Source organism: Labrus mixtus, chromosome 10 (assembly GCF_963584025.1).
Source record: "Labrus mixtus chromosome 10, fLabMix1.1, whole genome shotgun sequence".
Classification (NCBI taxonomy): Eukaryota; Metazoa; Chordata; class Actinopteri; order Labriformes; family Labridae; genus Labrus; species Labrus mixtus.
In genome coordinates this window covers 13986872-14005544 of record NC_083621.1, presented here as the reverse complement: position 1 = coordinate 14005544, position 18673 = coordinate 13986872, and the positions used below count along the sequence as shown (strand labels likewise).

At 39.3% G+C, this 18673-nt stretch overlaps 2 protein-coding genes across 8 annotated transcripts in view; one reads left to right on the top strand and one right to left on the bottom strand.

The window, feature by feature from the left end:
* The window catches only part of sowahd (sosondowah ankyrin repeat domain family d), a 257121-nt gene that overhangs the window by 231790 nt on the left and 6658 nt on the right, over nucleotides 1–18673 (top strand). The gene's annotated exons all lie outside the window — the stretch shown is intronic.
* septin6 (septin 6) lies at nucleotides 36–17811 on the bottom strand. 7 transcript variants are annotated; one of them, XR_009674682.1, is made up of 12 exons: nucleotides 17708–17806; nucleotides 15769–15883; nucleotides 13465–13660; nucleotides 11324–11510; nucleotides 9824–9985; nucleotides 8665–8761; nucleotides 6791–6959; nucleotides 6478–6610; nucleotides 6195–6385; nucleotides 5305–5358; nucleotides 4819–4868; nucleotides 2325–3813 (listed from the first exon to the last, which is right to left on the bottom strand). XR_009674682.1 is itself a non-coding variant. In XM_061048515.1 (11 exons), the coding sequence occupies exons 1-10, from the start codon at nucleotides 17801–17803 to the stop codon at nucleotides 4865–4867; spliced, it is 1350 nt and encodes a 449-aa protein (XP_060904498.1). In that variant the 5' UTR covers nucleotides 17804–17806; the 3' UTR covers nucleotides 2325–3813; nucleotides 4819–4864. The 7 variants fall into 7 exon arrangements, 3 of the variants coding, with proteins under 3 accessions (XP_060904496.1, XP_060904497.1, XP_060904498.1); XR_009674684.1 differs by lacking the exons at nucleotides 2325–3813; nucleotides 4819–4868 and adding an exon at nucleotides 36–1815; XR_009674685.1 differs by lacking the exons at nucleotides 2325–3813; nucleotides 4819–4868 and adding an exon at nucleotides 36–1234.

Here is an 18673-nt window from a genome sequence, read left to right as displayed (position 1 = left end):
CTTCTGAAACTATCAATAAAAGACAGAAGCATAACTTGTTTGGTTCATATTTTTATTGAAAATGTACATCAATGGAATTAAACTAAAGTAAGATACTGAATCATTTGTGGTGTGGGAGGTTTGACAACAAGGAATGATGACGGATACTAGAAAAATGTATGTCATTTTCTGACACCAAAATGTTACTTTACACTCAGAGTCACGTCCAAAGATCATAGGTAATAAACAACAAGTCTCCACTTCAATACACAAAATATATCCTTATAAATTATATAAATGCATGAATATTGTCTTCTTTTTTTTTAAACTCATTTCTGGGATTCAGATCAATGCCACCTTGTACTTATTTGGCAGAAAAGGGAGCTGAAATAATAGGACAGAGCAAATATACATTATTAACTATATGCACCATTTGAAGAAACAGCAATGAAGTTGAAATAGACTGCAAACCAGAGTTTTAAGGGTATAAAAACAGGCAGGTCTGAGATCACAGTGGTAATAAAACAATAAGATGCATGCAAAATATAGAGTAGGCAGGTGAATCTCAAAGCACAATGTGTAGTAAAAGGCCATCACATGTGACCTCCATGGTATTCAACAGTGACATGTAAACATGGGCACCATCAAATGAAGTGCTATATAGAAAATATTGCTTTGGCTTTTCGGTGATAATGACCAATTTAATTTTTCAGATTTTTATCTCAAGCTGAACTAGATAAGAAAAAAACACTACTTTTGTTGAACCTTGATAACACATCCTACATTAAGTGCTTCAGTCCTTGATGAATTTTTAATCAGCAAACCTTGATGTTTGAGTGTTTGACTAAAATTGTATTAAGTATATTTTTGAAAAGATGAGTGCATAGTGCAGATCGTTGCTATTTTGCGTCAAGCAAAGATAAGGTAATGGTTTCCAAAATGAGTCTTAAAGATGTCTAACTGATGACTTTCAACTAAAAGAGTCTCCTTATGTACATTAAGACATTAAAGCAGATTCAAACTGTGCCCGGTTCCCACCCTGCCTGGGTTGGAGCTTCATAAGGGGTGGTTCAGAAATACCATGCGAGTCCACATAAGGCCATATTAAAAAAAATAATGAGAAGAAATGGGGATGCCATAGGGAGGATAAAAAAGGGTTCAAAACAGCGAGATAAAACAGGAAGAGGTAAAGGGTGCTTAGTTCTTGCCGAAGCTGCAATCCCCTCTTCAGGTGGTTGAGACAGATTAAAAGAAGCTAAAGAGACAAAGAGAGAGAAAGCCAGCAGTTAGAGAGGAAGAGGCAAAGCAGGAACTCTTTCAAAAAAGTCAAGCTCGGTATTTAGAAGTGCATCTGGTATCAGGTAGAAAAAGTGAGGTGGTACAAACCCTGTCATAACAGCAGTTTTAATAATAGCATAACAAATCATGGGTTAAGGTCGAGTGATGGTGCTGAAATTACTTGTTACAGGTGCACATGATTGTCTTGTGAAACTTAACACCACACAAATATAACTTAAAAAAACAAGTGCTCATCTAATCTTCAGTAAACTCAAGTGGAAATACTGTTAGTCACAATAACAACACACAGTGCACATAAAGTATAAACATAAGCAGAGGCAGCACAGCAGGACTTAATATGGCTGAGGGTTAGAGCTGCAGCAAAACACAGTTACACATGGAGCAATATTATAGCAAAGCAGGTAATGATTAAGAAACCCTGAAGGATGGGGTCCAGAAAGCCTCTGGTCACATTTGAGGTACTCAGTACCCACAAAGGGCTGGTCCCTTAGCAAAGCTTGAGGGCTGAGGACCTACTCAGTGCAGAGCCAGGGATTACTGCAAAGGAAAGTGAAACCACACAGACCAGTGAGCGCGGGATAAAAGAAGAGGGAAGGGCTTTTGTAATGTACTTTGACCCCTGGTATCATGTTGAATTGAAGTGTTTAATGTCTTTATTGCAAAGACAATTTTCTCTTACATAGAGGCAATGAAAGCAACCTTTAACCTTGATTTAGTGGGAAAGAAAAAAGACAAAGAGGAAAAACTGGAGTCAAAAGATGCCCTGTGATTCTGAAGACAAGTGAAAATACCTGAAGAATTGAAAGGACCAAGAAGCAACAAGTATTTTTACTTTAAAACGTTAACCAAAGCTGTGAAGAGACTCTGGATTACAGTCTCTTACACTGACTGGCATCAATATTTGTTCAATTAACAACTGTTAACTGACAGGCAACATCATGCAAATTAAGCATAACCAATTTTTTTTCAAGTATGAATCTTTCCTCTAATCTCCCGCTTCACAGCAGAAGTTGTTGTATATAATGAGTACGGCCACAGTTGCAATATTTGGTGAAAAATTGGCCTTTATTTTTCCTTGAGATTATGTTATTTGATGCAATAACAATGATACAAACAACATGGTCCCTGCAGGACATTGGACATCCTGGTGACTGACTTTCAAATGTGCCGTCATTATAAGTAAAAGAAAAAAAGAAAGTTACAATTGCACTGACAACATTACTTCATATACTCGATTAGAAACATCACATTTGTTTATGTAAAAAAATGTGAAAGCTAAGAATGGACATAACACATGGCAGTAAATGAGATGTGGGAGAAATGGTAAAGAGATTAGGCTCACAACCACACATGCAACAGGTTAAAGTGAAACACCATCAACACAGGGACATGAATACTTTAAAGTAAACATGGCTGCCGGGGCAATTGGTGGAAGCTGATCTATTCCTGAGGACTTTCGTGGAATCAAATTCTTATTTGGATATTACATGTATAGTTCAGTCCAAGTTTATTTAGATTCTGTTATCATTTGTCAATATAAAAAAAATGTTTACGGACGGACTTATAGGATCAAGAAATGACTATCAATGAAACTATTATGTTACTTCTACTATCTCTATTACTGTATCACAGCTGTGAGGACTGACTGCCTCTTCTACTTGTGCTTGTTGAACTCTTACTGCGGCTGCTTCACTTTAAGAAGGTTCAACTGTTAACCAGGTGGGTGTTTAGTTTTGAGGCGGTCACAGACATAAAATGTATTAGGAACAGATATTGCTGACCGAAGTAAATCTACAATAAAAGACACCGATAAGTATCATAAATGTTAAATGATTAAGTTCCAATTGGAGATATTGCAGCGAGAAGCAGTGCACGCTGTGTGTTTTGAAAAGCTGAAGAACAAGAATGTTGGTAATTGTTGGTTCAATCACTTTTTAAAGAAACTGCTGTTACTAGCTTGTAAAATTGAGAGTTAATAATTTCATTAAAACATTTTAATCTGGACCTGGATCATATTAATGCCTCACTGACTTCACTTTTTTAAAGCAGTCCTCTGCCTTAATTCTTTCTTATTTTAGTCTACTGCAGATCTTTGGCCACACTTACAAAAACACTGGCCCAGTGTCTGATGCATGTTTCACTAAACCCTCAGTACATTTCTACAAATCAGAACAGTGGTCATGTATGTTAATATTAAAAAAAGACTCACTCTATCATGCAAAGAATCATTGAATATCAAACAAATATGGAATGCATTTTAAGGACATGTCTTTAAAAAAATGAAAAGGCTGAATAATTGCTTGTACAAAACATTAAATAGACAAGCATTATTCAGCAAAAAAAGAAAAAAGGCATACTGCTAACCCAGCGTCTTCCAGAGAGCAGGGTGGAGGGCATGTGGAAGGTTGAATTATGAGGGGGTGGGTGAGGGCGAGGATGGGGGAAGGGGTACTGTAAAAAAGGATGTTGGGGTTGAAACTCATTCACAGCAGGATGGCCACAAGGGAGCACTTTTTTGTCTACAGGAACCTTAAGCTGGAAATGAAAGAGAAGGGCTGTTAATGCTTTCTTGTAAGTTAAAACATCATTACGACACACACACGCACAGACACTGTTTCACATCTGTGACATCACATCCACAATCGTGACCAGATGGTATTTAGAGGAGATCGTGCTTTCATAGCTAATTTAAAGGTATGAGTGCACAAAGGTTAAGAGTGTTAGTACAGTTGGGTTATTTAAGGACAGATTCATGTTTTTTTTTAGAGGTTTGGTCCCATCCCCAACTGTAGAACAAGATGTGTATCTTGCTCATCAATCAGCATTTTGTTTTCACCTATTTTAATAGTCCTGAACTGCTTGGAGTTTACAGATTGTGAGACAGATGTCTTCGTTCACTTCTTTTCTCCCAGCAGTTCAGCCTCGACAACATCTTTCTTACATCCACTCAAGGGATATGGGCGGGGGGAGTTTCATCATATGGTTGGAAGATCAACAAAACATGTCATCTTTATGAACAGAGATGGGCCCTGGGGCTCTTCGCTGCCCTTGACTGGCTCTTTGTGTGAATGTAGGGCTGTGTGGGGAAGGACTTTCAGAAAGCCACAATAAAAAGGGAACTGTTGTGGATTTAGGAAGGCAGATAGGGCAGTATATCAAATGGGTGTGAGGGGAGCTTATAAACTGGTTGATTTAGAAGCTGGCACAAGGACGGTAAACACTGCCAGCTCAAGGATATGGATCGACACAGAAGTTACCATCGATATACTTCCTGTCTGCTACACTTATTTATCTGAATTTCACATTTAAATACCTTCCATGGTCGAATTAAATGTGAATGAAATCCGATTTCACAACTTTTAAAGATTTGTATCATTGCTCTACTCAATTCCAATCGGGTTAATAATATTATTTACTTTGTAAATGGGAAAATCAACAGGCTTGTCAAACCAATGAATGAAACCCATTTTATATTTTATCTAGTTATATTGTCATTGCATTTAGATTTTTTTATGGTGTAACTCAAGAGGGGAGTCTTACCCGAAAAGGTGCCTCATGCAGCATGCAGCAAATGTGGGTGGAGGAGTTAACTGGAAAACATTATGGATGCAACATAGGTGACACATGCATTCACAGGACAGATTCACATCGTACACACAAGAAGCAGGTATCAATAGCTGTGTCGTCTGGGAACTGAAGAAAACACTGACTCAACCCTGGTTTCTCTGCTATTGAACCCAGGAAAAATAATTTTTTCCTTGGTAATAACTATTGGGGATCCTTGGTAAATAAACAGATAAATAAACAAGCAAAGGATTTAATACAACCTGACACTTTTTCATCTGTGTTCACACTGACGTGTGAGACTGCTTTAGTCAGTTTTAATCAGTGACCCACAGACAAAGCTAAAGATGTTGCTCTGATGCTCCTTTTGGAAGAGAAATTATCCGGGCAGAGCTCATGAAAAGAGAAAGTGGCTGTGAAGGAAGGGCATTAACAGGAAAGAAAAAATAAAGCAACAAGAACCTTCTCAGTGCAAGTGTCTTCTTCCTTTTTCTAACAGGCACGACGTCACATCAGCTTCAACACAAAACCAGGAGTCGATTACCAGCATGAAGGGACCCACAATATCAACAGAACACTTAAAGAAGACATCCGGCCTCTAAACTTGTTGTGGAGCAAAGTCTCATGATATAATAAAACATACTGATGAACACTTTAGAGGGGGGGAAACAGAATGAATGTTAGATAGAAAGAGAAAGAGAGTTTAGTCTGCAGTCTGATTAAAACCAGAGGAGAGTCCACTGTAACCACAGCAGAAAATGGGATGAAGGAAATACTGCCATATGAAGCAACTGAAACATTTACGATCTGTGATGAATTATTGTAAAACAGATCATCCAGTAATTGTAAAGAAACAGTTTCAATTAAGTTGTTTACACAAGTGTGTTTTTCATTTCATAATGGCAGTTGGAAACAGTTCAACTATTTAGATGAGAGCAGCAGTAAGTCATTTTCTCTCTCACTGGTCAGTACATTCTTCGTTATTGTATAAATAACATACGTTACTGATCCTGAGGGAAATTCAGAATCAGCAGAGTGAGAGTGAGAAAAGCAGTTGGCCTATGTAAAGCCAATAATTGCTGTTTGGATTTAACTACACAAATATCTGGTGAATCATATAAGCATGTTAAGAGCTTATAATATTAGAGAGACAGAGAACAAATACATTCTGTCTGTGAATCAATTACTACAGATACTGAGGTTTAATGTCCTGGAACATTAGTGTAATAAAATGTGGCTTTGTTCCTCCCACATCATTTTCCTATCCTTACACAACTTGAGGTTGTCTCCAGGGCCTGTGGAGAGGATAGACATTACGGAAGGAAAAGCAGCGAAGAGAGAACAATACTTACTTTTTCCTCTCTTTGTCCCGCTTGAGTGTGGTGGAGCCCCCTGCCTGCTGGGCCTGGTTCTGCAAGAGCTCTGCAGCAGTCTTTTTCTGTTTAAACATGTTCAGCTCGTCGTCCAGAGACTTCCTCTTATCCTCCAGTTTCTTTTTCTCGTCCTGGTGAAGCTTCTTTAAACGGTCAAACTTCTCATGTAGCTGTAGCAGAATAAAGAACGCTCTGTGTTATTCAAAACTAAAGCGGTTACTTCCTCATAGAAAGTTTAGTGATGCAAGTTTCCTGATTATACCTCTTTCTCTGCTTCTTTGAGCTCGGCCTCCTTCTCTTTGACTCTTTGGACAAACATTTGCCTCATCTCTTCTTCTTTCTTCTGCAACTCACCCATGAACTCGTTCCTCTTGGCTTCATAGGTCTCCTGAAGACTGCGAGAGGAAGAATGATAAAGGAAAATTGTTATCTACAGAAAAATTACGTTCAGCTACACAAACTTAAACTTCTGCAGTATAAAAAGCTTCCAACAAAAAAATGCAACACAGGGCAGAAACAAGCAGATGCAGTCAGGAGTATATCCAGCGGTATGAGTGTAGCCTCAGGTTCACTACCTAAAAGGTTTGCTGTCAGGGTCGGTATCCTTGAAGCCCATTTCTTCAAGTTTACAACGACGGTAGAGCTCGTAGTGACGCGTGTGGGTCTGCTCTCGCAGGTCCTCCATGTTCACTCTTATCAGCATTTCTCGCAGTTTGACGAAATCACAATGGTTCTCGTTTTCCACTGGGAGACACACAGCAAAGTGAAACATGAATGTTTGTACCAACAAATCAGATGAAAACATAACCTTTCCACCACCATCATTTCATGTCAAAACGTTTACAGTAGCAGAAACATATCAGGTCACTATAAGTTCTCTTCACATTAACATAAACTCACATTATATAATGTAAGGTTTTTGTGACCAGTATTTCAAAGACCAATCATACAAACAGCGTCTGTTCATCACAGAACAGTGTTCATGTCCTGCAGCCTGTTTATTGATTTTGTTAGTGGACTCAGTGATGCACCACACTGCCTCAGATCATGTGAGTACACATGCACCCAATTTTAGATAAAGCCCCAGGACAGAAATATTAAACAGAGACATCTGTAAGCATTTGGACAAAGACACTTTTTTATATTGTCCAGGGCATTGAATTCCATATCAGTGTTTCCCTCAGGGTTTATTTGATGGGGTGGTGGCCTAGTCCCTCGCTCCACGGCAGGAGGCACAACATTTTTTTTCCTGTTTGTTTGTTTGTTGTGAATGGAAGGAGGAAACAATAAGGTCATTTCTTTTTGTGAGTGTTTTAAATTCTGACTTCGGACATATATCTTCTTTTTAGGGTCCTTAAAGAATCAGGCTAAGAAGATTTTAATGCTCCCCCTCTACTGTGTTAATCAATTAAGCTAAAAAAAACACACCCTAAAATATCTGAGATACATTACAATACAAAACAGTGGCCTTGTTTACATGCTGTAAACTTGAGGGGACTGAATATTAAGCAAATAACATCTAGAGGTGATGGTGCTTGCAGAGAAACTCAGGATTTTTTCTGCAAGACTAATGTCTGACAAAATTAAGTGTTTGGAGCACAAATTTAACCATATTCAAAATATCTGAACACCATTTTGTTCCAAATGCTAAATGAGTGAGTTAGTAAGCACTTGAGTGTGTTCTTTTTTGACACAAGTGAGACTCCTTGATTGCATATGCCAACTTTGCAATGCACAGCATGTGATCTGATACCGAGAGACACAGAGTCCTACTTAGACTCAGATGGAGGTAGGCTGCCTCCCAATCACAAGTTTGAAAAAATAATCAGCATTTTCACCACTCTGGTATCTTCTGTACGCCGAGGAATGGAAAAAGAAAATAATATGCAGGTAAATCAATAATAAGAATAATGGAAAGACGCAGCCTTACACAAAGTCAAAACAAATCTGTCTACTCCCTTATGTACTACACAGCATTCAAGCTGTTTGCAGGATGCGTTGAGTCCTGGAAAACCGTCCAAAAAGCTCCCACACATTCAGACACATACTTGACAACACAGTTGTCAGGCTGGAAAAGTATCAAAAACCTACGAATCAGAGCAGTGCTTAGTTGAGCTTTTTGACTTTTTGTGAGTACAGAGGCTACCATGTATTTGCAAATAAATTCACAGACTACATTACAGATTGATCAAGCAGGTCAATGAATCTGAATCATCACCAGTGACGTAATATGTCCATATCTGTACTAGCTAAGGGCTACTACAGCTCACACAGACAGTATAATGGCTGAAGGGTTGCTGCAGCTAACTGAGGTTATATAACTGGTCATCAGCTAGTTTGTAGCAGCTGATGCAGCCGAGCAGGAATATGAGGGGAGGAGAAAGCTGCAGCAGCTCTGACTCAAGGGAGGGTGCTCTCATTTCCTGAGCAGGATGTGACCTAGCCTTACCCTGAACTGTTCCCCAGGGGTACTGCCGGGCCTTTACCATCTTGTTCCCAATCTTCACTTCCTCTGTGCTCCCCACTACAGCAAATGGCAAGTGGCTCTGTGGAGAAGAAAGAAAAATAGCATTGGTATACTTCCAAACACACCTGAAAGCTCTGTGGGATTCCAGTTCTCACCTCACCCCACCACGTTATCCAAACAAAGTTCAGAATATACAGTACATGCTGCAGCTCTGGCATCATTCATTACTCAAAAATCCAAGGGTATTACTGCAAGGATTTAATTCAAACTTGAGGACATATGTAACCTAAATACAGCTAAGAATTCCCAAGTGTTAAGATCACTAAGAAAACTGTTATTTTTCTGTTATTTGTTATTTTTATGTATATATGATCTTACCATTAAGAGCTCATACTCATAGACACCTTGACAAATCCCTGACAGAAGGGTGTATGACCTTTTTTTCACAGATTTGTGGTCAGAGAGTACAACAACAAGCCTAACACAATCAGTTAGAAAGAGTTAAAGCATTTCCACTTCCTCGTAAACAGTTAAATAAGCCTTGGCTCGTCTGTCAGTGAACACAGGCTCTTTCTCACACTGCAGACTTCCTGCAGAGAGAGCTGGCTGATTGTGCAGCTCTTAGCACACTCCTCCCTGCATGAGTCGGCTTCCTGACAGCCTGAGCAGACACAGACGATGCCTGTGACTGAGCCTATATCACATGTTGTTTATGCCAGTAATACATAGAAAAGTTTGGGTCAAAACTTACAAACAAGAATTCAGAGAGATCACCAACATGACCTTATAACTCATCTCTAAAATGAAACAATCAGTTGATTTACTTTTACTTACTAATTGTCATTGTAGAATAACCACATGTGTACTAGTGAAATATATTTCTTCTTGCACAATCTGTTTTGTCCCAACAGTGCAACAGTGCAGGTTTTTCTGGTGCAAATACATGTTTATGAAAAATGCAATGTACATTGTCCACTGTGAAATATATGTATTTTCTTGAATGCATATCTTGATAAAATGAGATGCCTGAACATTGAGCACTGAAAATGTTCATAATTTCCGTGTACAGTGTACAATAACAATAAAGGCTTCCTATTCCAAGTACTGTCTTAAAGCGTGTGATGTGGAGAAAGCATCTTACGTTCATAGTGGAGTTGATCTCTGCCACAGATTCGTCGTCAGTGGGAAACTGGTAGATCTGCACTCCGTTGCTGACCAGCTCACTGGTGATTTTGATTTTGAACTTGGCCAGCTCACTCTTGGAAATGGCGTCCGACTTGGCGATGATGGGAATAATATTGACCTGCAGTGAGACGTGACATAATGACAGTGTGCAGACAATGCTTTCATATATATAAATATAGAGGAGATTTTGAAGCGAAGACTGTCAGGTATTCCTGTAGTCAGGTTAAATAACAGATTTAAATACACACATCCATATTTTTCTTATACTCCCACTAATCACTAGTTTCCCATGAGTGTAATAGTAATTTAAAGTAAATTGCATAAAAGAAAGTGCAATAAATACCCAATACTAGCATCAGTATTTTAACATTCAACAGTGCCTCTCTAAAGCTAACAGATCTTTTGTAGATTGCAGACAATTTACACATTCTTAAGCATGGAGATATAAATAGTAAAGAGCAAAGGGAGCAGGAGGCTTCCTTCTCCTGCTCCAGATAACGTATAAGCTGTGTTTAAACAGTGTAAAACATGTACACTATCAATATTATCCAAACAGAAATATAAATAGACAGATAGAGAGGAGGGAAAAGGCAGGCAGGGTCAGATACAGCAGAAACAGCTGAGGGATAATACATGAGACCCTCACGCCTACTCAACTAGTTTCCTTGTGCTCTGTTGCCTACACATTCATAACTCATGCTAAGGGGTCATGTGAGCAAGACCTGAATCTTGTGACAATCCGTATGTTAAGGACATTTCAGCTGAGAAAGTGTTTGAATGCAACCCCCAGGTGAGTGTAAACAGGGGAGGCTCTGCTCTGGATGAAGCTGTTGTGAAGCTGCCAGAGGGCACAGCTGCTCTGGCAAACACTGAGCAGAGTCTTTGTACAAAAGCCAGGATGTACATGCAAATAAGCTACTGTGGTGGGGACCTCACAAAAAAAAACGAGGCGGCAGTCATCGAGCTGACTGCATTTCACAGCTGACCTACACCGAAGCAAAACGAGACCAGAGTGACTTTGAATGCAGGCAGATGGCCTAGAAAAGGTTTATGACCCGTGTGAGGAGTAGACAGATCAAATGGTGCAAACAGCAACACAGTGCCAAAGGATTTACCTACAGTATAAAGTGTCTATGACGTGCTACAGTTTGACGGTTCATGTTCAAAGGCATTATGTAACAGCTATTCTTTTACATCATCCTCCTGCAAGGAGGGCAACTGTATTTTTCATTTAAGACTAGAAAACAACGACAGACCATCGCATTTGTGATTCTTGGAAGGTTTCATAAAACTGAATGGTAATATGTTAGATCGAAAGCTTCAATTAAAGCCTTATAATAGCTGGAATTGATCCGGAACTGATGGAAAACACCCAGATTAAAAAGTAGGTCTCTCAATCAGTCAATAATAATTTTAAAAAAAACAATGACAGATAAAAACAGATTTTGAAGCTCACCTTGCTATCAAGTTTCTTCATGGTCACCAAATCCAGGGATTTGAGCGAGTGTCCTGTTGGTGCAATGAAATAGAGGCATGCATGGATGCGTGTGTCGTGGTAGCTGTGTAGCGTGCGTTTAATCTTCAGCTCCTCCTGCAGATATGCTTCAAACTGGGCGTCGATGAACTCCACGATAGACTTGTAGCTGTCAAAAATGGACAAAGAGACAATAAGTTTGACCTTTTTATTATCTTTGACAATGTCCTATTTTGTCACAAGGCACACACAGTATATCCATTAACATTTGTGCAACACATCACGGTTACAGTGTATCAAATGTATTGCTATACTGGAATATAGATGGATAAAGATCCACTTTGGCCTTTAAAGGTTAACCCTTCTAAAGTTAGAAAATGCAGGTTTCCTTAGATGGTAAACAGGTAAAAATGGATTTGAACTTGTATAGAGCTTTTTTAGTCTTCTGACTACTCAAAGCGCTTTTACACCAAATGTCACACCCATTCACACACTGATGTGGTTGCTATGCAGTGAGACCATCAGAAGTAACTAATCCTATTCATACACATTCATACGCTGGCGAAGCACAGGGAGCAATTCAGGGTAAAGTGTCTTGCCCAGGGACACATCGCTGCAGTAGCTGGGGAATCAAACCCTCGACCTTCTAGTTGAGAGACGACAACTCTACCAACTGAGCCACAGTCACCTCAAATAGCCCAAAATAATGTCCAAACTCATACTTCTCCAAGTTAACACTGATGCCATTCATTGAGAGCAACTTGCTTGTTTACACTTTTCTAAGCTTAAGCTGATGGAATTTCATGATTTCACCATTTTCATCCCGTTCTTATTTATTTGAGCTTTATTTATTTAAACTGCCTCAAACCCTTTTCACACATACGGATATCTCCTGAAAAACTCCAGAGATTAGGCTCCCCAGAGGTACTTTAGGCTATGTGTGAATGCAAACAGCCACATTTTTCACACAGACTTTTCCCGGAGTTTCTCCGGCCAGACCCCTAGTATTTTTTCCGCAGAAAGTCAGAGTGAGCTGATGTCTGAATGCGGCAGCATATACTCTGGAGATTTCAATTCAAACCAATGGGACGAGAATGACGTTTATATACAGTGACTGCCTAAAGTGTCTGCACGCGACCACTACGATCTCCGTGCACGTAATTAAACGGCTGCATTATGTTTTCTGTTCGTCAGTATGTTGTTCTCTTTTGTGGATGTTGTCATTCCATTGGATTACACATAGCATTGATATAAAGGCAAATATTCTCATTATAACGTTGTGTAGCGGACTCTGTTGCTTTGGCCGCTACTTCCGCGTTGTTTATTTACGTCACGTCTTACCTCAGGAAATCCCCCGAGCCCCCTCCCCTCTGACAGAGATCTCCGGAGAAGTCCTCCTGTAAATATCTAGATATTATCCGGAGTGCATATGTGAAAACGGCTTCATTTGGGGAAAGGTGGAGTCAGACGTTTTTACATAATGCACTACTGAAAATTTATAGAGAATTTCAGGAAGGCTTGCCCTGAAAATCTCCTGATCTGGTTGTTCAAACATGCACCCCACATGGGAGACTATCCCTGTCGGACTGGAGGGAGGGCAGTGGGTCTCCTTGAGCAAGACATGACGAAGAAAGTGCAACAAAAAAGTGGCAGGCGAAGCAACAGAGTCCGTAATACGCGTCATAATGAGAATATTTGCCTTTACTTCAGAAGATGACAAGCTCCCAGAATTTCAACATTAAATGCAAACCAAGGCGATATGAAGAAGATTTTTTTTTTTTAAATGACCCAAAAAACAAATACAGAGAAACAAAAAGCTTGTGTAAAATGTAGGATATTATGCCAACACATAATCATAGTCATATGACTACAATAATGTGCTTGTTTAAAATGAAGCAAGTCTGTGTTGTTTCCTCTGTGGCAAACGAATACAAAAAGAGCAAAGTGTAAAAACCTGAAAAACAACAGCAGCCTTCTCAATACAAAGAGCTTAACCGACCTAATTAAGTATGGATTTCTGCTTTTGCTTTCAAAGACCGATGTAGTGAAAAAAAAAAAAAAAAAAAAAAATCTGTGCTTCGGACCATCATTAAAAGACATGACTGTTGTCCACTCTGCCTTACCTGTCTTCTTTGTTGATCTGATCTCCGAAGCCCACAGTGTTGACGACGGTGAGTTTGAGACGTACGTTACTCTCCTGGAGTTCATAGGTGTTGGACTTGAGTGTGACTCCCGGCTGGTTGTGCTGGGTGGGCTCCCCCTCAAACTTTGTGTTAAACAGTGTGTCCATCAGGGTGGACTTTCCCAGACCCGTCTCGCCTGAAAACACAAAAGTCACTGATAGTTTTCTTCTCATTCAACAGGGTTTTAAAAAAACATTGAGCTGTCTTCATCTAATCATTTTACGATATGCAATATTTCCACACCAAGAGAAATATTACTGAACACACCCTTTTAATTGTGCCAGCATCTAATTTGCAAAAGCTAATCAAATACTTGTATTAACTGTCATTAAATGCTACTCAATAAGGAAATAGGCTCTCTAAAGAAGTGAGAGCAGACGAAATGTGACATTTCAAAGATGCTTGAAAAAACGCATTTCATTTCAAAATGCTAACAATTACTAAAACAGCAGAAATAGCTGCTCATTTGCAGATGTATTCTTACATCCATTTACTGTTCCAGGCTGTCAGATGACTCAGATACAGAGCGCGCTCTGTTGGAAATTCTATTTTTATTCATCACAGATTGACCTGCAGTCCAAGCATGTTATCCCATTTCTGTATGATTTCTCACTATGTTCCTAATTCACACTCTTTCCCCCAGATTCTAAATAAACTGATGCATCAAGGGTCCCATCACAGGTCTCTGGGGCCTGTTTAGGTCACTATGGAGAAGTCCCTCATGCTTAAGGCCATTTGGCATCTTGTTTGTCAAACTGAGAGCCAAAATCGAGTCATAGCTCCTGAACACAACACAACAACCCCTGATGTCGTAAATAACACGGCAAAAACCTTGTGCAGAAGTATCAGGCACCTTTAAGCTCAATGGAAATATTAATCTTAACAGTTTCTATTCCCTCCTTCATAACTAAGTCATGGTGAAACATACAATCAAATGCTGCTATTCAAGTAATGTTTGTAATACTTGAACACGCTGTACTTGTTTGTTACATGACAACAATTAAAAATGGCAAAAAAGGTGATGTTAGTTTCCTGCATCAATTATCAATGTTGCCTCAGTATTCTTGAATTCTAGTTGTAAAAGCAACAATAACATGTAGGGATGCTTTTTTTTATACTACTAAAATATCCTTTCTCTATTCTCATTATAGCAGAGAAGTTTTCAGCTGGCAGACGAGCCAAAACTATAATACTTAAACTGGCAGAAGATTGCAATATTGTAAAGAGGCATACAGCAGCATGACACAAATAACCATATACAAGAATGTAAAGGAAAATGAAATGTACTTAGTCATTACTTTATCAGTGCTAATGACATTTTCAAATCTAAGGCTTAATGACATAGAATCTCTAACAGATACATCATTTAGATAATATCAGAAATCTAGAGCTTCAACAACTTGGTATACCTGTACTGAATTATAGGACACGTCAAAAACTAAATAAAAGGCAGAGAAGAAAAACATTGCCATGTATTCAGTAACGCATTCCTGTTGCTTCTTTGGGCTTTTATGAACAATCAAAACAAGATGAATCCCGGTGGCCAGATTTGTTAAGACTGAGTGCAGCAGGCAGACGCAGTAATACAATAATGCCAACAGCCACAGTATTTTAATGTCTAGCCAGCACTCACTGATACAAAGAGGAGAAACATATTAGATAAGCCCTCTCAGTATAACACAGCAAACTGAAACAGAACCACTAACTATAATATTAAAGATGACCATATATTTAAGTCTAACCCTCTAAAAAGCTTTTAAAAGTTGAGCTTTACTCCTCCACAAGCTGAGATTTTATTGGAATTATGCACTTTTAGATTTCATCAGCTTTGGTGCATCTAAAACATAAACATACAACTTAAAGGTAACTAAACCCCAGACTTTCAGTTGTACTGAAGTTGTAGGCCTACATGTGAGTGAATAATCCTGCCTCACGAAACTAAAGTGACTTATTTTTGCGTACATCATATTCCATTGGTGTTTGACCCCTTAGCCTAAAAAAAACATATACAAATGCATATAAAGCAATGAAGTATTAGAATCCATCTCCGACTTTCCTATATTAACTGTCTGGAAGCCTCTCACTCACAAGCACTGCTGACAGGCCAGAGGGAATCTAAGCATGTCAAATACTGAACAACGTGCTTTGCATCTTGTAAAAAAGCATGACTTTCACTGAAGCACATAAGTCGTCTTTCGGCCTAAGGAGAGGGAGGAAAACTATTTATACGCATGACAAACTCACCAACACAAAGGATGTTAAAGCAGAATCCGTGGTTGACAGACTTATTGACCAGCTGGTCAGGCATGCTGTCAAAGCCGACGTGGCCGGCAAGAGGGACGGCACGAGCACCTTCACCCTAAAAAAAACAAAAGAAATCAAAATGAAGATTCGGGTAAATATCTATCAGTCGTCTCCCACATACACGATCGATAGACATTGTTAACGCAATATGCTTTCAGGCCTTTACACATGCATGCACATGATTCTCTCTGACAGGCCATATGCAACATCTATTAGTTGTGTTTTTCTGCAAATTTCCACCCTGTTTTATCATTTACTTAACTGCGACTGAATACAGGTACAGAGAAGCACACTTCCTGTTTCCTGAGCTCTCACCCTCTCTCCACAGACGAGACAGTTAAAAACCGCAATGTACATATATGGAATGTGCTTCTTTTTTAAAATGTGTGGTATCAGCAAAGGGGTTTGATAAATAGATACATAATTTAAAGGTTTTTATATTAAAATAAACAAAAGGATGACTGAATAAAAGCCAAGGATTCCATTCAATGTAGCTATTTTTTTTGTTTCATTTTAACTAGAACCCTCAAACTCTGTATCTGCTGATTGCACTTCCTTTCACTCTACAGTTAGACTGCAGTCTATCTTTGAATAACGGTGACACAAACACTGAGGTGTAAAAGCACTGTTGTTACATCTGTGTGGGGGCGTGTAGCTTCTGCTGAGCATCTCCATCTCTATGAATCTGTTTTCTGCGGCCTACTTCTACATTTACGAGGTGCAGGAAAGAAAAGAATTTAGATTATATGGCTAAGAAAGGCCTCTCAACCAGCTAAACCTCAGCCAACCAGCCATTATGTGGCTCAACATAACACAACATTTCTTTCCAATGTGAAATAGGCTTTGAGAGGAAACCACTCTCTTTGTGGGTCACTTTAAAATAACCTGACAAGCTGGTGGTGCTGGACAGTTGTGGAGTATTTGGATAGTTGAAATTGGGTTTAAACAGCTGTGGGAGTATTTGGAAAACAGGGGGTAATGTGACTGAACAAACAGCCTTTCCCTCTTCGGATACAAGTGTAACATTCCTGAATCCAATCCTGCATTTCAAGGCAGTCACAGCCAAGTTTTATACAGTTGGTTTTCATTCATTGGGCCGCAAAGGGATATCAAACTGCAAAAAGCTTGCTATTCTGAGAAGTCTCTCAGGGTGTAGTGGCTTCCATTTCCATATCCGAACAAAAACCAGGAAAACTTCACGCACGTTATTCAGAAAGCAGACGGACATGCCTATAAACAGCAAGAATCTGTTTTGTCCATTTCAATGCACATCAGACAACGCCCGACTGGAAGTTAACGGGGCTAACATGAAATAACATAACGGAAATGAGCATCGTAGGTAGCGCCACTAGAATGGGGGCGTTCAGAATGAATGGCCTAAAAGATAGCTCTGTATAGCCTAATAGTAATTTAATTAAACCTAATAACGTGTCTACTACACAGTATTAATCTCAGAACCTTATATCGTATGAATTGTGATAACCCTAAAGGTATAAAAAGATTGAATCTGTTGGCGTTGTCGTACGAGAAGAACCACTTGAATAAAGATATTCTAGCATAAGGCAGTAACGACTGAGCAGCCTTGGGCCTTATCCTGTTTATTAACGATTTTAAACAAATCCGGAAATGCATTACCGGTGTTCATGGAAAACATTAACTACAACACCTTTTGTTCAGAGACGGTGCACTGAATTTTGGATGGAATACAACCACGAAAAGCGGGTTGTTACTACCGTCACCAAGGGAAGCCTAAATCCATTCCGAACTACGGTACCTTATGTAATGCTCAAATTATATATGTTATACTAATGAAACTAGTACATTTGAAGAGATGTTGTTGCTACTAATAATAGTATTCCGAATAAAATAGACGACTCACCGCTTGCCTCGCTATCTCGGTGGACGCCATGGTAGTAGCTGTTCGCCGGAGGATGAACCCTCTGCTGCTCTCTGTGTCGAGCAAAGGGAGCTTCATCGTTGAGGTTCATGGGAGGATGGTCCGTTTGGAATGTACCACTGCTCCGCATTTCATTGTAGGCACCATACTAGGTTAGATTTGCACCGATTGATTAATGTGTTATATGGCAATTATTAACTTCAATACGTCGTATTTAGCTTTGATAACAACATACCAGATAGCTGTTATTTAAAAAAGTAATTGGCCATTGGACCCCCCCCCCCCCCACGGGTATGCCTCAGTGGTTTCGTCCAGTGCGAGGGGAAGTGAACCACAATCAATACACGTTACAATGTAACAAATGGAGATGACTGTTTAATACAGGGGTCTCCAACCCTTTTTTCATCTGAGAGCTACTTTCAAAAAATTAAAGTGGCCAAGGGCTACTTGCATCAAATCGCTTGCATTTATTTACATAGCTCAGCTGAATTAAGCCACTGTTTGTAGATAGACGTGTGAAATTGCAATAAGCCAATGCTTATCAATAATCTTAAATTCACATCAATGTCCAAGAAAACATTAGTACTTCATACTTGTTTTTATGGGCCAAATATATGAATAGTGGGAAGAGGTGCATTTACCGTCGTCAGATTTTTATTTTTATTTTTAACACAGTCAGTCAACCTATAGGTGAGCTACTGAAAACCTGCCCGCGAGCTACCAGTAGCTCCCGAGCTACCTGTTGGAGACCCCTGGTTTAGTACACAGACTGTAAAAATAAGTATTTAGTATGAGAAGCAGCTATACTTTCACTTCAGGGGTGATTTGTTGTTGATGTGATGCTCAGATGAAAACTGACATTCATACTTGTAAATGGAGGAAGGTGAAGCTGTCTTTAGATAAAATCTTTCATGGACAGTCACATCAGTGCCTTAAGTTGATGAGGGG

Bases quoted from the DNA above. Each gene is read 5' to 3' on its own strand.
- septin6 (XM_061048513.1), bottom strand. From the start codon at position 17,803: ATGAAGCTCCCTTTGCTCGACACAGAGAGCAGCAGAGGGTTCATCCTC. The intron at 13,661-15,768 runs GTGAGTTTGTCA...TTGTGTTTTCAG, and splicing joins CTTTAACATCCTTTGTGTTG to GCGAGACGGGTCTGGGAAAG. The intron at 6,611-6,790 runs GTAGTGAACCTG...TTCCTCTCGCAG, and splicing joins CCTGACAGCAAACCTTTTAG to TCTTCAGGAGACCTATGAAG.